This window comes from Centrocercus urophasianus, unplaced genomic scaffold (assembly GCF_019232065.1).
Source record: "Centrocercus urophasianus isolate 14NV4802_14NV808 unplaced genomic scaffold, USGS_Curo_1.0 seq_1081, whole genome shotgun sequence".
Classification (NCBI taxonomy): Eukaryota; Metazoa; Chordata; class Aves; order Galliformes; family Phasianidae; genus Centrocercus; species Centrocercus urophasianus.
This window is the reverse complement of record NW_024884233.1, coordinates 17,845-35,732: the sequence shown is the minus strand read 5'-3', so window position 1 is coordinate 35,732 and position 17,888 is coordinate 17,845. Positions and strand designations below refer to the sequence as shown.

Sequence of the window (17,888 nt, the reverse complement as noted above, 5' to 3'; positions counted from 1 at the left end):
ATCATTAAGGTTGAAAAAGACCACAAAGATCGTCTAGTCCCACCACCAGCCATCACCACCATGCCCACTGAACCATGCCCCTCAGTGCCATATTTGCTCTTTTCTTGAAAATCTTCAGAAAGGGGAATTCTTCTGGTGCAACAAACCATGTTGGAGGTTGGCTTCAGCAAGGAAACCTAGGCACAGGGTGAGGAAGAAGATGAGAACATGTAGGGATCAGTCACCCTAAAAGCATGCTGTTCCCTTGTGTTCAGCTTCTGAACACAAAACAGAAAAGTGTTCACAGCGCAATGAGAGAACACCTGAGAGAAGACGAGCACAGAGCCCAGCAGCCAGCTCACAGAACGGCCAGGCTTGGAAGGGACCTCAAGGATCATGGAGCTCCAACCCCCTGCCGCACGCAGGGCCACCAACCTCCACATTTCACAGCAGCCCAGGCTGCCCAGGGCCCCATCCAACCTGGCCTTGAACACCTCCAGGGATGGACGGGGCATCGCAGCCTCTCTGGGCAGCTGTTCCAGCACCTCACCTCTCTCTATGTGAAGAACTCCAGGGCATCTAGAGCATCTCTAGGGCACCTGCACAGGGCTGCAGGTACAGCAGAGAGCTGCAGGAGGCTCTGAGAAGGGGGAAATTCAGAAGGAAGCTTCAGGGGAGAGGCTTAAACGGCCTGGAGGAATCCAGGGCAATGCAAATGCTGGCTCCGCTTCTTTGCACAGCAAATTGCCCTTGCTGACTGGGTAAAGTGACAGAAGCTGGCAGGCCTGTAGCTGTAGATGGGGGCATGTGCAAAAGCAGCACCAACATTACTTTCCTTGTCCCTTGTACAGGCACACAGACTGCTGTTGATCCCATTTTCCCCTTGAAAAACATCACCAGTGACCAGCAAAAGGTGAGGAGGAAGCCTTCCCTACCTCCCCTTTTCATTTAGATTCCTCCTTACAGCTCCCTAATAAATAAAATCACAATTTCCAGAGCATTAGAAAAAATAAAACCTGGCAGTGGCTCCTTCCAGGCATGGAAAAATACCCTGCACCCCAAACCTACCTGGAGAGCCCCAGCTGCTGCTGCCAGTACTCAAAGCAGAGGACAAAGCAAAGGAGCTCAAAGCAGAGACATTTTGCTGGGGGAAGCAGCTTTTGAACTTCCACAGAGGCTTTTTGCAGAAGACAAAGACAAATTATTCACCTCCATGGGATTTTGTTGACTGTACAAAACTCAAGCATGATTTGCTCATCATCAGAGCCTCATGGTTCCTCCTCAGGCCACAAGGAACAGGTAGGCTTCACACACAGGCTACTGAAAACCATAAAGCAGCCTCACCTTTAGCAGAGAAAGCATCACTTTGGAGCTGTACAGCCTCCAGCCACCCTTTTACTCCTGACCCTCCAAGGCACAGGGACTTAGAGGACAGAGAACTAGAAAAAAAACCCAACTAATTGTAGAACCCTACCCATAAAAGCAGGGATCAACTGTGCTCAATTTAAAGGGAAATCCCAGGTGGGGGAGGGGGGGGGGCGGGGCTGTAGAAGCAAGCAGATAAAGCAGGGCAGGTGTTTCCTTTGGGATCAGCTGCTCAAGGAAAAGATGTTACTGCCTGTTTGGGTGCCATCCCCAAATCTACAGGGCAGCTTGATCTGCCTGCTCTTATGTCACCCAAGCACGAAGCCCTGCAAGCACTCTGTGCAGGATGTTGGGTGGTTAGGACCACTCTTCTGGGAGATGGCACATCTTGAACCCCACACTGTCACTTGCACAGGGAGACGGGGTCCAACCCCTCGGATGGGGCACGGGGCTGAGGCAGCAAAAAGGTCATCTCTGATGGTTCCCTTCAGCAGATTTTCCTCCCAGAGAATCGTGCTTTGTATGTGCTCTCATTGTTTGGTGGCCCCAGGGGGACTGCTGGGGGACCTATAGGGGAAGAGGCTCCTGTCCTGCTGGAAAACACAACAGGAAAAGTCAAGGTTTTTCCATCTGCTGATTACAAAGCTTTGCTTTGCTCTGGAAGGGCTGGCAGTGCATGCAAAGGTATACAAGCATTCCTGGGAAAGGGGAGGAGGGGGACATCACACACAGAACAGTGCTGGCAACTTCACAGGGACCTGTAAGCATTAATTAGCTGTCACAAGCTTGCAGCAGTCTGCTCATAGCTACCAAGCGATGAGTGCATCTGCTCTGTCTCATGCAGGATTTCTTCTTTGGGTTGAATTTTTTCCCCTTTTTCTCTTCTGGAATTAAAAAAACCTCCCCCTTAATGGACATTCCTCCCATCTGCCCAGCCTGGACATGCCATGGCACAAGTGCCTGTCTGCAGCCTGCTTCAGGTAGCAATTCAATTCCTCACATGGCAGCAGAACAGGGAAAAATAGGTGGTTCTTTCCAGCAGGAATGTGCATAAGACATCGCCTCCTTTTTCCCAGTGAGAAAACGGAGGTGGAGAAACGGGTGTGATGTCCCTGTGCCCTGCAGTGGGGGCTGTTATCAGATGGGGCACAGAGGAGCCTTGCTGGAACCGGAGAGGGTTTGCTGTGGTGATCTGAGATGGCTGCTGTTCCCCATTGCCACGGCGTCCCCTCCTTTGGGGTTTGGTCGTATTCACATTAATGCCCCAAAGCAGTGAAGGGAAAGGTTGGAAACACCTTCGCTAGCAAACCTCCCCAAGCCGGCAGGCTGCTCAGCCGTCCCTCTGCCGCATTTTTAGGCAGTGCTGCCATCGAGCGGTCCGGATGCAGGAAGAGGGGACCCTCAGTGCAGCTCCTGCTTTCGGGGCTGCGGGCGATGCGGAGGCTCTAAGCTGAAATCCATCTCCTCGTCCGTCCGTCCCGCCGTTAAAAAGCTCCGTCTCACTTCAACAGCAGAGCCTGTGTCAAGAACTAAAGATTTTCGAAGTCCCTCCTGCTTGCTTCAGCTTACGAGCTGAGCCATCCTCCCTGCACAGGAGCAGCAGTGCCGTTCTCACCCCGGGGTTCGCAGTGTTGGTTTCGCAGCGTTCCCTCGGAGCGGTTCCCAGCTGATATCGGAGCCCGCAGCCATTTGGGAACATCCTTTAGCAAAGCAGGGGGACGAGCTCTGCTTCCAGAGGGGCTTTTTATCTTCATTGCATCGGTGCATCTTGAGGGAAAATCATCGCTCCCAGCACACAGCGGTGCGCTTTGCGCCCACGCTTGGCCATAACACGATAGTGGATGAGTAAGTTAAAATCACCCCCGTCTGGTGGATGTCATAAACCTGGACTGGGGGCAGAGGGGAGCTCTGTGCCTGCAGACGGACCACGTTCAAATTACAGCGGTAATTTTCGGAAAGATTGGCGGTCCCCCGGGAGCTGTTTCCTCGTCTCGTATTAGGGAAGGGGCACGAAGCCGGACCGCCCCGTTGGTGCTGCTTTGGGCAAGAAGACCATTCCTCATGACAAAAACCAAACATTTGGGTTGGGTTTTCGTTTTTTGTTGGTTATTGTGTTTATGTGTGTGTGCGTGTGAAGCCGTTGGGATCGATCCCCCACCCCCGGCTGTCCGCTGGCAGTACAGAAGCTTTGGGGTGAATCGTAGAGGCGAACGCAGCCCGCTGAGGAGGGTGAGGAGGGGGCGAGGGGCAGCGGGGTGGGCGGGGGAGGACGGGGGAGGGCTCTGGGCTCCCGGCTCCGCTCCCCGCTCTCAGGCACCGCCCGCGCCGCCTACAAAAGCCGCGGCGGTGGCTGAGCTCCGGCTGCTCTCGGAGGGTCCCAGCCCCGCTCCAGCATCAGCCGAACGGAGCCGAACGGCCCGGACCGAACCGAACCGAACCGAACCGAACCGAACCGAACTGACTGGAAGGTGAAAAGCGCTGCCCGGTCCCGCTGCGTCCTCCCCAGGGAGAGGGGCTCCATCCCGACACGGCTGTGCTCTGCCATGGCTGCGTACTCTGCTGCGGCTGCACCCAGAAGAGGAAGGGAGCAGCACTCTGAACCAGCCGCGCCTGGAACTGCAAGGGCTTCAAACCCCGACGTGGCTGGGCTCTGAACCCGGAGGGTCCTGCACCTCGATCTGCCTTCCTGCCCCAAACCTGCGTGCCCTGAGCCAGCTGTGCCCTTAACCAGGAGGGTGCTGTGCCCCAAAGCATCCTCACCCCTGAACCCGCTGCACCCTGAGGCATCCTCACCCCAAACCCAGAGGGTGCTGCTCCCCGAATCATCCTTACCCCAGAGTGCTGTGCCCTGAAGCATCCTCCCCACCGAATCTGCTGTATCCTCAACCCAGAGGGCTCCGTGCCCCAAAGCATCCTCGTGCCGGGTCCGGCAGTGCCACGCTGTGATGGATGACTCCCCGCCGCTGGAAGCAGAGCTGGAGCACCGATGGCTGCTCAACGCCTCCCTGAACGAGTCCTCTGCCAACCAATTCGTCCAGCCCCCGTGGCAGGTGGCCCTGTGGGCCATTGCCTACACCCTCATCGTGGTGGTGTCGGTGGTGGGGAACGTGGTGGTGATGTGGATCATCTTGGCTCACAAGAGGATGCGCACCGTCACCAATTACTTCTTGGTGAACCTGGCTTTTGCTGAAGCCTCCATGTCTGCCTTCAACACGGTGGTGAACTTCACTTACGCCATCCACAACGAATGGTACTATGGGCTGCTCTACTGCAAGTTTCACAACTTCTTCCCCATCGCTGCCGTCTTTGCCAGCATCTACTCCATGACAGCCATCGCCCTGGACAGGTGAGCACCCAACCCCTCCCCACATCCACACTGCCTCTGCCTGCGCGCTGCGCTCAGCTCTGCCTGATATCTGGCCATGGGAAAGCACTGCAATTCAAATGGAGCTCTTTTCAGTAAAGGAGTGTGAGATAGAATCCCTCTCCTTGACCTGTTTGCGGGTGGTTCAGGGAATCCTCTGTAGGGAATCCTTTGTCAGCTCTGCCAAAAGAGCTTTTGTAACCTATTAATGCATGTTGGTAGGGTGTACTTGTACTTCTGGCATTTTTCTGTCCTTTCCCTTCTCAGCTCATCTCCAGAGCAGTCCATTCCTTTCCCAACCTCCTCATTTAGCTCACTGCTTAGCATGAAACAGTCATGTCACTAAATCATGCCTGTTGGATGCACTGCAGGAGCCCTTTCCTGGCTCCTGATCTCAGGTGCTGGGGACCTCGGAGTGATGCTCAGGTTGCATGTTGCTGCATTGCCTGCTGAACCACAGAATTTCACAAAACCACCTGGATTTTATTACTGGGGACTGAAAGGGGAGAGAAGTCCCATGGATGGCCCTCGTTGGGCTGCAGGCAGCACAAGTGAGCTGCTTTCTTCCCCAGCTTTCTGGGGGTGCTGCTGAATGGCTGAGGGCTGCCAGCAGAACGGCATCCCATGTGCGTTCTGCCAAGGGTAAAAGTTAGAATCATAGCATCATAGAATCACCAAGGTTGGAAAAGACCTAAAAGATCACCCAGTCCAACCGTTCACCTATTCCCAATAGCTCCCAATAGTTCCCAATAGTTGGGCAAAGGCTGGCAGGCTGTGGTGGCACAGGACAAGGGTCAAGGAGCACAAGTTGGCCACGTGCTGAGGGCCCTCCTCCAGGCACAGCTGGTGTGCAACTCCCTCCAAAATCTTTAATGTATGTCTTTACTGTCTTTTTGTATTGGTGCTAGGGATAAATCGAGGCTCCTAAACAGCTCTGCATGGTTACCAGTGCTCCAGGCACAATGCATTTTCTAGTGCAACCAATTTCCTGAAGAAAGCTCTGCTCTGCAGTGCCTCTTTCTCTGCTCCTTTCCAGGGAGCAGGACACCTTCTTGGCAAACAGGGTGGGGGGAGGATTGGCACTACCATACACCAGCCTGATTTGGGCTGAAGTGTAAGTACTGCCCAAACTGGTGTGGGTATTTCCCAACAAGAAATTGCAGCACTGCCACAAATAGTGCAGCGACAGCTTGGGAAACAGAGCTGGAGATGGATGATGCTGTGGTTGTTAGAAACGGGCTCAGGTTTTGTTTGGCTCTGGAGTGCTTAGGAGCCTGTGAGCTGCCTCTCCCTGTGATGAATCAGGTGCAGCTGAGAAGAAAACTATGGCAATAATAAAAATGCTTTTGCTTGAAACTAGGATAGCACTTTTACCAGGAGCTGTTTCATACTGGGCACAACCAGTCTGAAATAAAATAAGAAAAAACAAAGGTTAATCCTAAACAGAGGCACAGAGTTCTGAGCACTGCAACAATGGCAGGAAATGCAGGAGCTGGGGCTGGCAGCTGGAAGGCCTCCTCAGGAAAAGCAGTGCCACTGCCACGCAGCATCCTGCAGCAGTTGGGGCCAAGCAGCCCCAACTCTGGAACTGCACAGCATGGCCTTCATCATTGGGTGTGTGTGTTCCACAGCACAACGCGTCCCCTTCTGGCTTTGAACGCTATGAACGCGTGCACTTCAAAGAAAGAGCCGTGAGATTCTGCTTTCTCCAGCTTCCCAGGAAAACTGGGAGCCCGTGTTGTGTCCAAGCCGCTTTGCAGCCACGTGTAGGGACATCCAGAGTTGGGTTTTTCCTGTTTCCCCTCCAGTATCTGTGAGGAGCAGGATGGAGCATCACGGAACAGCAGGCATTGCATTGTCCCTGTCCTTGGGCCTGCCACTCGCCCACGCTGTTAGCAAACTGCTGCAGGAGGGATGGACCTCCTTGCTGAGGATCCTGGAGTATTTATGGAATCAGAGCCAGACCAGCACGCAGGGCTGGGCAATCAAACTGGGATCCTATTTATATGCTTCTTTTTTTTTTAATCACACTCCATTAAGTGTCTCAAAATCCATCCATGTGCCAGCAGGAGCTGCAGAAACACCAAACCTGCAAGGCTTCCTTCACCTCCACGGCTCCTAAAGCCACCAGCCTGCAGCTGAGACCTGTTCATATCTCCACAACCCCATACTATATGCATCAGAAAAGCTGGCTTGGAAAATTATTTATCCTTGCAAGCTTGAACTCCCAGTTTAGATGAACCAGCTGAATACCAGGAATACATTCGCCAGCTCAATGACCCCGTGCCTTCCCCAAGAGGCGATTACTGCAGATAGAAACCCTCTGGAGAGGACAAATTACATCAGTGCGCAGACATATTAATTAGTCATTTACGCCCTAATATAGCACAAGTTCTTTTAATCTTGACTTAATGGTCTTCTGGGGCTTGCAGGGCAGAACTTTGATTTGCGCCTGACAATGCGTAACCGCGCCCTGCTGGGATGGGATTTGGAAGAAGAGCAAGTGGGAGGGAAGGGAGCCTGGGGGGACGAGCTGAATTCAGCAGGTCAAAAGCTAACTGGCATCCTTGTTTTCTTCCTCTTCTGCTGTGATAAATATGTGATGAAGATGAAATAGCAACAGGCTGGTGGGTGGCTGGGCAGTGTAGGAGCTCAGGTGTTAGACATGCCTCTGAGGTGCTCAGCTGCAAGCAGAGCAGTGGCACGAGCTGCTGGAGGGGAGATATTCTGCTTGTTTGATGGCTTTCCTAATTTAGCCCTTAGTTTGTTCTTAACACTTCGATGGCTCAGCTGGATTCGCGCATGCACTGAGTGCAACAGATCTCAGATTTGTCAGCCCTGCGTTTCCCCCATTCGTTCCTCAGCTCTAAGTGGTGCCATGGGGCTTCCTGCTTTCCTTAAGCAGCACTTGGTGAGGTCACAGAGCCCCCGAGAGGGCTGTGCTGTGCTTTGGATCCTCCTCTCCCATCTCATCGCTATCAGCAATGCAATGAACACTGGGGGGCCCTCTGCCTCCTCCCCAGCCTGCTGCCAATTCTGGGCTTTGGTCCTCTGTCTGCATTTGGCAAAAAAAGAAATGTGTCGTGTTCATTCTCCAGGCAGGCTCCAGCTTTCCAGATGCAATTGATAGTGCATTTGAGGCAGTGTAGCCATCTTGCTACGTAATAAGTGATACACTCAGAGCTGCCCTGCTACAATGCTGTACTCAGATGCTATTGCTTCACCATGGTAACAACCCCCCCAGTCCGAAATACAATAAAATATTTAAAACAACAGCAAATGGCATTACCTACGTCACCAAAAGGAAAGCATCTGGCTTAAAGTTGTGTCCTTCAGTGCAGTGGATATATAAAGCTGCTGGCAAATGGAGCAGTCTTCAGTCCCATTGAGTTCTGGGGGGAAAGAAAAAGGGATGAGCATTAGCATGAAGGTGAAAGGAGCTGGGCAGCCCTGGGCTTGCAAAACTAACCATCAGGTGTGAAGCTCCCATCCCAAAGGCAAGCAGAGCAGGCCATTTCATCTTGAGGAAGAGGTATCATTAATTCTTCCCAACCCAACGTCTCCTGCAGCCCAGTATGCGCTTCACCCCCTCAGAACACTTACAGCCCATCAGGAACAAAACCTTTTCATTAATGCAGAAAATCTGCCCTTAAATCTTCAATCAAGGACCCTCTCCCCATAGAAAAATGGGACGTCAGGAGCCCACGGTGGTTCTTCACCAGCTGCCCATGGGGATATGCCTTCCCCTCCCCAGCTCCTGCAAACCACCGCTCCTGTCTGGCCAGGAGAACCGCCCTCCTGAGCAGTGGAGAATAAATCTCTCTAATAGGACACAGGGAGATGGGCAGAGCGGGGCCACAGAGGCACTTTGCAAGGAGAAATACGAGCGAATAAACTCATTAGCCTGCTTTTAAGAATCTGCTTCCCACTAGAGTAACTGGGACGTGCAGCACTTTGCTCTGATTGATGTGTTTGTGCCCCAAATCAGGCATGCATCTGCCTGCAGGACCACCAGCAACTTGCAGGTGCCCTGAAACATGATAGGTGCTTCCCCAGAAAGGAAGACACACCAACCTATAGGGGAAAGAAACTGGAAAGCTCGACCAGTCAGCAAGGAACTGAGAGATGGTTGGGATGGATGGACCCAGCACTGGAAGAAGGCAAAAGAAGCTGCTTTGTTTCCCCACTGGAGCTTTCCCACCCCAATATGAGCATAACAGTGGCTGTTACTTGAGCTAAGGAGGCCACGAAACCATATTCTGTGCTCCTCTCTTCCCTGCAGTGTAATTTTGCATCAAATGTTCTTGTCAAGCAAAAGAAAAAAACAGCAAGGATGCAGTTATTAAAATGTTGAGACAACTCTCTGCTTGCTGATACAATTATTATTTAATTAGGCAGTATTTTAATATGAAATAATGATCAAATTATTCTCAGGATGTTTGCACATTTCCATCTATCTCCAGTATCACCAGATCCTCTAAGCAGCCCGGACCCTTATGAGCCTTTTTCCTGGCAGTTTGGAAATTGCTGCCAAAAAGTAGAATGTAGGGCCAGTGTTTCCTAAAGCACCACTGGTTGGCTTCCTCCTGCCCCCCTCTCCCCATCCTTGCAATGCTGGCATTTTTGTTTTCTTTTTTGACTCTTCGGTTATATTAATTTTGCTGTCTTCTCTCTATGTGGACACCAGAGCATCACAGACAGATCGGTGGTGGTTGGAAAGGTCTCTGGGTAAAGGGGTTGGGGCTTAACTCGTTGTTTTATCAATTGTTTGAGCATTTTATTACCTGCGAGGGTTTCTGCAGCCACAAAGTGCTTGAATCTGATAAGGAAAATCCTCCAAAGTGCAGTGGCAGAAATTAGATCAGAGCAGCAGTACCATAGGATAACCCCAACCAAACCTCCTCCAGTTCCCATGGTGGAGCAGTGGGGATGTAGAAGCCTGGAGCTCAGTGTGTTGCTGGCTGCTGTGCAGAGCAGTGCCAGCATCCATTCCCTTCACTTTTACTCACCAGCTTCTGTTTCTGGCGCCAAAGATCTCGCAGAGATTTTAGAAGGATAATTATCAGGTGAATTTGCAGCTGCACAAAGCTGATAAGGTTTGGTACCCCAGGGCAGAGGAAGAGCTGATGGTGGTGCGTAGTTCTCTATTAATCTCTGCACCTTTTTCACAGCAAATGGACACATAATGGAACACGGGGACTATTTTCATCCAGGAGAAAACGAAAAGCAAAAAACTGTCCATCGTCTGAAAAAAGTAGGGGGGGAGTGGAGGAACAGAGAACACTGCGAATGCCTCAGGCTGTAACATGCAGAGCAATGCAACGTTTCTCCTCGTCGCATGACGACAGTGTTTCCAAAGCTTGACATGGGGGAGGGAAATAAAACATTTGCAGTGTGCTCACTTAATCCTTCCAGCGCTGCTGGCTGCTGTCAGCTTTGCAAAACCAGATTTGCAGAAGGATAAATTCAATCTGCCCCGTCGTCACTGGAGTCTGCCTCATGTATGATGACTGATGTTCAGGATGGAAGATCCCATGAGCCAGGCAGATATGGGGCAGCTCCAGCATGCTTCGTTTCGGTTCTCCTATTTGGAAGCCTTTGCACTGCAATTTACTGTATAGATATGATTTTGCTCCAGTGCAAAACTATTGAGTGCTGCCAACAGAGGTGCTGCCAGACAACAGCATCAGATCTGAGTACAGTACAGATCTGAGCCCCTCACTACAAGAAAGATATTGAGGCCACGGAGTGTGCAAGAGAATTGGTTGGGTGTGAAAGAATTGGATGCTCTGTGTGTGGCATGGAGGGCTGCTAAGATGCACGAAGCAGGTGTCAGAAGCACAACACACACACAGGGGATCTGAGACAGCCTCCAAAGCTTGCAAGCTTTGATTTCTTCTCTTGCTCACCTTGCAGGTACATGGCCATCATCCACCCGCTGCAGCCCCGGCTCTCAGCCACCGCCACCAAAGTGGTCATTGGTGTCATCTGGCTCCTGGCCTTCCTGCTGGCCTTCCCACAGGGCTACTATTCGGTGACAGAGGAGCTGCCAGGCCGATTGGTGTGCCTGGTGGCATGGCCGGAGCACAGCACCGACGTGTATGGAAAAACGTGAGTCAGAATTTCCAAGCAGAATGGACAAATTGACCTATTAAGAAAAAAAGTAGAAAAAGTATTTTAGAAAAATTAATAAAAGGAAGTGGGGAAGGCTGAGAAGGGACGAAGGCTCCTTGGGATGGGGAAATCCTCCGCCCACCCGGGGTAAGGCTGGTGCTACATGGCTGATGGTAGCAAGATCTGCATCTATAGCATGGTGAGGCACACTGAGGTTAATTAAGCTGAGTTTGGTGCTCCTTGTGGTCCATGCTGTGTGAGCTCCCAGCCCTTCTACAGTGCTCATCCTTGAGGGAAACTCATATCCAACTGCTAAGATGCAACTGTGGGATGCAGTCTGCATTACGCCCAGGGGCTGCATGGCTCTGTTTTTTTGTAGCACCTTTCCTTCAGCTTACATCTTTACAGCTTCCTAGGGTGAGATTTACTCCTGTAAGGAGTAAATAGCGTTGTATCAGGTGTACCTTGGCCAGGCAGTAACAGAGCAAACTGTCTGGGGATGTGTTGAGCCCAAACGCCTCAAAAATTCACTCAAGTGCTTCAAAAAACAAGCTCTGAAAAGAGGCCTTTGCAGAACCAGCTTAGGATGAAAGGTGGATGCCTGGACAGGAGGGCTCAGCAGCCATTCCTTCCTACCCACCAGGGTTCCAGCTAATTACATCTGGCATTTCTAACAGGTCTGGGCAATCCTGCTGGACTGCCAGCACATGGTCCTCCACAGTTTGCTCTTTGAGGTCTGAGTCATGCAGTGAGCTAAATGTCATGAGGAAAAGGAGGGAAAAAAAACAACCTTTGCGACTCCAGTCCCACAGAGCAATGAATTAGTGCTGTGAAATCGTGCTAGAGGCAAAGCAGGGGATGTGCACACAGGAAAAAGTGCTCAAAGCCAACGTGAGCCTGTCCACAAAGCAAGAGCTGAGCTGAGGATGGCCCCGCTGACATCCAAAGTGTTTTTCAACCTCCACGATTCCATGCAACTGCAATAAATGCAGCCAGCATGAAGAAACTCAGCCCAAGAGGGTTGAGCCCCCCAAGTCCCCCAGCACAAAGAAGTGACCAGCACAGGCCCAGGGCCTCACTTTGACAAGTCATTCACCGCTTGGCCATCTACCAGAGCCATTGCCTTTTCAAGAGTTGACTCAAGAGCAAAACACCACTACTGACCCACGGATAATTTGGAAGCTGGGTGCCACCCCAAAGCCTGCTCATCCCAAGCTCTTTGGTGAGCAGGGCATTTAGCAAACAGTTGAGGGCAGCCAGGAGAGAAGATGCTAAACTGAGGCTTTTCTGTAGACAAATCTCAAACAGCTGCTGAGGACTGAAAATAGTTTGCAGCTCAGCCGTAGCACAAAATGCTGTCCAAATCGTGGGAACCTACTTGCAGAGAGCCAGAGATCACATATGTTATCTTACTGCCCCCAAAATAACTGCAGATGGGTGTTTGGGCCCCTGTCAAACACCATTCCTGCTTGCACGGCTGTAGTGCAATTATTTAAGGCAGGAGGTGCTGCATCTGCACCAGGAGCTGGTGACTCAGCTCCCTTCCATTCATTTTGATTCATTAAGGGGCAAAACTGCACCACTCATTGGCTTATCAGGGAGATACCAGCCCACAGTCCAGACAGCAGCTGCCTCCTCCCGTGTCCCTGTCATCTCTGCTACGTGCTCCCCTGTTCTTCACAAGTTACTAAATCCCCACACTGAAGACTTCCAAATCACAAAATCCAGGCTTCCCTGCCTGCTCTCATGCTATGATCCTTGTAGAGTAATAAATGGATGGGTTTCATCCAAAATACAAAAGTAATGAACCAAAAAGCAGGATGTGTTGGCAGTCCCTCTCCTTGCCATGCTTCTGTGGCTCTGAAAATAAGGACGTGTCTTGCTTGCATTATTTAATGGTTGCTCTGGGGCTTTTGTGCATCACTCTCCATACTTCGCAGCTTGTTTAAGACCCTGCTTTGCACAGCAACAATGAAATCTTCATCATGGAGCCACAGAGACGCCTCTTTAATTAGCAAAATAGAAAACAGTCCTACAAAATCCAGCTGAAATGCGATTAGCCCTGGGTGGAGAGGAGACCAAATGAAATTGCAGGTACAAAACAAGGAGGAGATGGCATGGCAGTGTGGGTCTGGGGCCAACCTCGCCCCTGCCAGAGCAGAAGGAGTTGCATCAGGCACGAGCCTGACCCACGACTTACACTTTGGAGAGATTATTCAATCTGAGCTCCTAGGAGGAGAGAGTGCAAGAACAGAGCAAGGCTACAGAGCCTTTATCCGCGTTATAAAGGGATGCAAAGATCCTGCCCTCCCCATGAGTGCGGAAGACCAACCAGTTGGATCAGCACTGGGAAGGAACACAGCTTGGAGCAGTGCTGCACTGGAGGCAAAGGCTATTTCTACCACACTGCTTTTATGAACTGCACGTTGACCTTTTGCTAGCAAGAGCTTCCCGCAGCTCAACTTCTGTGCATTGTGCATGGAGCTGCTCCCAGCTGTGTTTACAGCAGTGGGGACTGAGATGTCTTCTGCTGCCTGAGCAGAGCCAAACCTATGGTGGATCAGGAGTCCAAGCTAAGACCTTGCATTTGACATGCAGGGAAATCCTGCATTTCTCTTTAAAGTTCCTATCACAGAGTCACAGAGTTGTGGGAGCTGGAAGGGACCTCCAGAGATCCACTAGTCCAACCCCCTTTGCCAACCCTATCCTTTACGTATGTTCTGTTTTGTGTTTGCCTTGTTTTAATACCTTTGCACAGGACTGCTAGATGAAAGATTTGACAAGGATGAGTTTTCACCTTCAGGATAAATTAGGGTGTAAATAAAGTAGATGTGACAGTAGAGCTACATCAGCTAAGATGTCTTTGCTATGCACAGGTAACATAAGTCTTTCACTGGCTTCTCTCTCCCATCTCTGGAGGGTGCTGGCATGCCAGAAGCCAGCAGTGGAGGCTTGGGAGAGATTGGGATGAAACTGGGGAATTATTCCTGGTTCCAGGCACCAGAGGAATCATGCTACAATCCCTCTGCCCTTGTGAAGCTGTGCTTCCAAGGTTGGTTTGCAAGAAAACAGGCCGACTAGGTAGAGGATGCACTCAACAGCCATCATCTTTTCTAGGTATCACTTCTGCATGACTGTCCTGATCTACTTCTTGCCACTGCTGGTGATAGGCTGTGCCTACACCGTGGTCAGCATCACCCTCTGGGCAAGCGAGATACCCGGTGACTCCTCCGACCGCTACCACGAGCAGGTCTCAGCAAAGAGGAAGGTAAGGAACCTCAGGCACATTAGCAGCCATCATTCACACTCAATCCCGACTGACCACAGCCAAAAAGAATGTAGCAAGATGGAAACAGGTTGTTGTTCCTAAAGGAGCAGAAAGCGTCCTCCGAACGTGCGTCCTCCGTGATGCCGAGCGAGTGTTCCCTGCTGAAAGGTCTCTGAGGTGTGTGGAGGGTGACTTGTGACACAAGTCCTCCCTGCCCTGCGCTCTCTTTTCCTCGCAGGTGGTGAAGATGATGATCATTGTCGTGTGCACGTTCGCGCTCTGCTGGCTGCCCTACCACATCTACTTCACCCTGCAGTATTTCAACCCCGAGTGGTACCTGCAGAAGTTCATCCAGCAGGTCTATCTGGCTGTCATGTGGCTGGCCATGAGCTCCACCATGTACAACCCCATCATCTACTGCTGCCTCAATGACAGGTGGGTTTGAGCTCAGCACAGCAGGGCAGGGAGAAGAGAGAAACACAGAGGGCTCTGATGGAGGAGACTTTGGATAGAGGTGTTCTAGGATGGCGCTGTTCTGTCCTCTTCCAGGGATTGTGTTTGTTGTGGGGACAAGACTCACCTCAATAAGTTTTCCCTGAAGTCTCTGTGGGATCTGAAGTCATTCATGTTTCAAAACAACCCTCTCTACTCCTCATTGGGATTTATCAGTGGGGGTTTTTTGTTTTTATTTTCACATCTGAATGGAAAGCAATGTCTGTTTCACTGTTCAGCAGTGTTTAGCTCTGGCCTCTCATGTCCAGTGGGTTCCTCTCCCCATCCCCACTTTCCTCACCCCTGCCTCTCTGCAATCCTTCTGTCCCCCCAGGTTCCGCGTGGGATTCAAGCATGCATTCCGGTGGTGCCCATTCGTCAGTGCTGCTGAGTACGAGGGCCTGGAGATGAAGTCAGCCAGGTACCTGCAGACGCAGAGCAGCATGTACAAGGTCAGCCGGATAGAGACCACCGTGTCCTTGGCGGTTGGGGCAGCTGAGGAGGAGCTGGAAGAGAGCAAAAAGGGCAAACGCCTCTCTGTAGACATGACCTCCAATGGCTCCTCACGCAGTGACTCCAAAACTGTCTCCGAAAGCTTCAGCTTCTACTCCAACACACTCACCTAAGCGGCTCCCAAGCTCCATAAGCCACCCATCTGGATGCTGCCATACCTTTCCTTCACCAGGATGCTCCAGTGTGTGATCCACCCAGCATCATCACCTGGTTTTAATGTACTGGCTTCTGTCTGTGCTGTTTTTTCATCTCCTGCTGTGCTGCTGCTCACCTGTGATGCTTGAGTGAACCCAAGAGCAAAAGCTTCAGACTGGTTTCATGTGTTCCATCATGGCTCATCTTCAAATACAAGCAAGGTTTCTCTGGCCTCCATCTTGCTCTCTGCCTCTCCAACCTGCCATGTGCTGATAGGCTGCAGAAATGGAGCAGAGCTGGGTTTTTCTCTTAAAGCAGAAGTACAATGCTGGCAGGCACTTCCCTGCTCTCTGCAGCAGGTGTCTCTCAGTGCATCCAACCTCCATGGGAAAATGAATAAATCTTTCCTGCTCCCAACTTTAATTTCATTCTGTCCTTCCCAGATGAGTATCCAGAGAGGTATTCAATACCAAAATCAAGCAGAAATGCTGTTTTCAACTTCAGAATACCCTTGTGGCGCCGCCGGCCACTCAGTGCTTCAGCTGGAAATGGTGGTTTGTAGCCTCAGCTCATCTCCAGCACCCACTATTCTGCAAAGATCCACTCCACAACACAGCTCAGCTCATCAAATCAGGGGTCTTGGAAGGGATTTCGGAACTAAGCCAGGCTTTGGTTGCCATTAATCATTCATCTGTGCCAAAATCAATCACTGTGATCTCATACTGGGCCTAAGGCGATAGGTCACACATGGATTTTGGAAGTCTCTGGAGCAGAACTGACTGAATGCACAAGTTCTTCAAAACCTGGAAGTGCCTGGAGCTGCTCAGAAAGAGGCACAGTAGGTTTCCGTTGGAAAAACAAAGCTTTGTCAGCATAAAATGTTGGAAGGATGACATGAATTTTGCAGGAATTTTGACTCAGGGGAGAGTAGAAATGATTTCACTCACACTTTCTGGATTTTGTTTTAACCAGGGAAACGTTTCTCTTTTCCTCTCCCTGGCTTGTGTATGAAACATTAAGGTTATGATGTGTAACTTGGATGTTTGTTATGTTTTAGTCCTGTTCTGATGGTGCAATTTTCACCAGGGGCTGCTCTCAGCAAGGGCTCCTTTGGTCAGTAAATGTATGGAAGGGGGGAATAATGAAATAAAATGAGAAGTTGGTAAATGTAGCTTGTTAGGAACAAACCCAGCAGTCTGGGGCTGTTGTATTGACTGCTCCTTCCCGCTCAAGAGCTGCTGGCATAATCTCTCACTTTTTTGGTGCAGAAATCAGACTCACAAAGTGGGCTGAATTTTGCCACAAGCTCCTCAGGTGCTGTGCTGCCAATACATGAGAAGGTGCTACAAACCAGAGCCAAATGCTGATTTACTTCCAGCTGCCAGCCCAAAATGAAGGCAAAAATGAATGTCTCAAAGTGGACTGGAGAGCCAGCAAGTAAGGCCAGCGGAGATCTGGTCCGCACGCACCATCCTTGAACACACAAGTTTGAGTTATGAGCTTACAGAAAGCAGCATTCAAATGCACAGAAAATAACCAGGCTGCCTTTTTTCCCCCCCGTGTCTGATGCCCTCAGGACGCTGCGACCATGAGATGTGCAGAGAAATGACGGCCGTCTTCTCACAAGCAATGCTCAGTTGAAACAGGAGATAACCCCAAGAGAGTGCATGGAGACCTCAGTTCAAGGCTTGCAGCCTGAAATGCTTCTTGTGCCCCTTGTACAAAGCTGTCTCTTGAGATAAAGCAGGCAGAATTCCCACCGGCTACAAACTGGGATGTCCAAGCGGGTAGGAATGTCTCTAGTGGAAGTTTCCATCAGATGAAGCCAACACAGGAAAAGCAAAATGCTCTGGGTAAATGGGAACATGTCCAAAGCCAAGGGCTTTCCCAACTCCAAGTGCCAAGCTGTCTCACAGGTGGAGGTGGGAACCCGAATAAGGCTTCTGTAACGTTTAGGCTCCAGGCCAACCTGTGACATGGGGTGTTTGCAGCAGGGCTGTGTCCATGCTGATGACATGCTGCGTTCACCGTGTTCTTGGTGTGCAAAAGCCACAGTGAAGTCTTCTTTTGAAGACTGAGATGCCCATTAAAAGACTCACCTGCTTGGAAGGGGATGGGCCCTCTGATCACGCCAGCTGCTGCAGTACATCCAGCAGATTTCCTATCACAGCTCAGTGGCAATACAGAGGCTTTTCCTACTTTGTTAAGCCCGGTTTTCTAGTTTGCTTTCAGATCTCTGCTTAGAAATTCAAGTGCAAATTAAGAGAGTTTCTTTGCCTCCTTCCTGATTCTTTGAAATGCAAGACCACACAGCCAAGGCTCCCAGCACGAGAGCACCTCGCTTTTGCTTGCTATTAATAATTACAGAAACAAAACTCAACCACACAACTTTCAGGCTTCAGCAACCTGTTAGCCCAATCACACCATCCTGCATCCCCAAACCTGTCTCCAGCTGAGTCATTCACACAGTGGTTTTCATGAAAACATCCAACTTGGCCCCTTCTCTCATGGCTCATCTGCCCAAAATACCACCCCTGTTGGAGCTTCTGTCACACCCCATCAGTGAAATGTGCTCGCTGGGGCATGTCAGAGGGACAATGAATCCCAACAGCAGCTGAGGGTACCAGAAGACTCTCTGGTGTCTCTGCCCTTAACCTT

At 50.8% G+C, this 17,888-nt stretch overlaps 1 protein-coding gene across 1 annotated transcript; it reads left to right on the top strand.

Moving 5' to 3' along the window:
* Positions 1-4,075: 4,075 nt before the first annotated feature.
* Positions 4,076-15,511, top strand: TACR1 (tachykinin receptor 1). Its single transcript, XM_042832888.1, has 5 exons — positions 4,076-4,690; positions 10,625-10,819; positions 13,940-14,090; positions 14,329-14,525; positions 14,917-15,511. The coding sequence occupies exons 1-5, from the start codon at positions 4,290-4,292 to the stop codon at positions 15,206-15,208; spliced, it is 1,236 nt and encodes a 411-aa protein (XP_042688822.1). The 5' UTR covers positions 4,076-4,289; the 3' UTR covers positions 15,209-15,511.
* Positions 15,512-17,888: the final 2,377 nt, after the last annotated feature.

What these genes read in the sequence shown, in the direction of transcription:
- TACR1 (XM_042832888.1), top strand. Translation starts at nt 4,290, where the DNA reads ATGGATGACTCCCCGCCGCTGGAAGCAGAGCTGGAGCACCGATGGCTG. An exon ending in ACAGCCATCGCCCTGGACAG is followed by an intron (nt 4,691 to 10,624) that starts GTGAGCACCCAA and finishes CTCACCTTGCAG; the next exon opens with GTACATGGCCATCATCCACC. An exon ending in TACTGCTGCCTCAATGACAG is followed by an intron (nt 14,526 to 14,916) that starts GTGGGTTTGAGC and finishes CTGTCCCCCCAG; the next exon opens with GTTCCGCGTGGGATTCAAGC.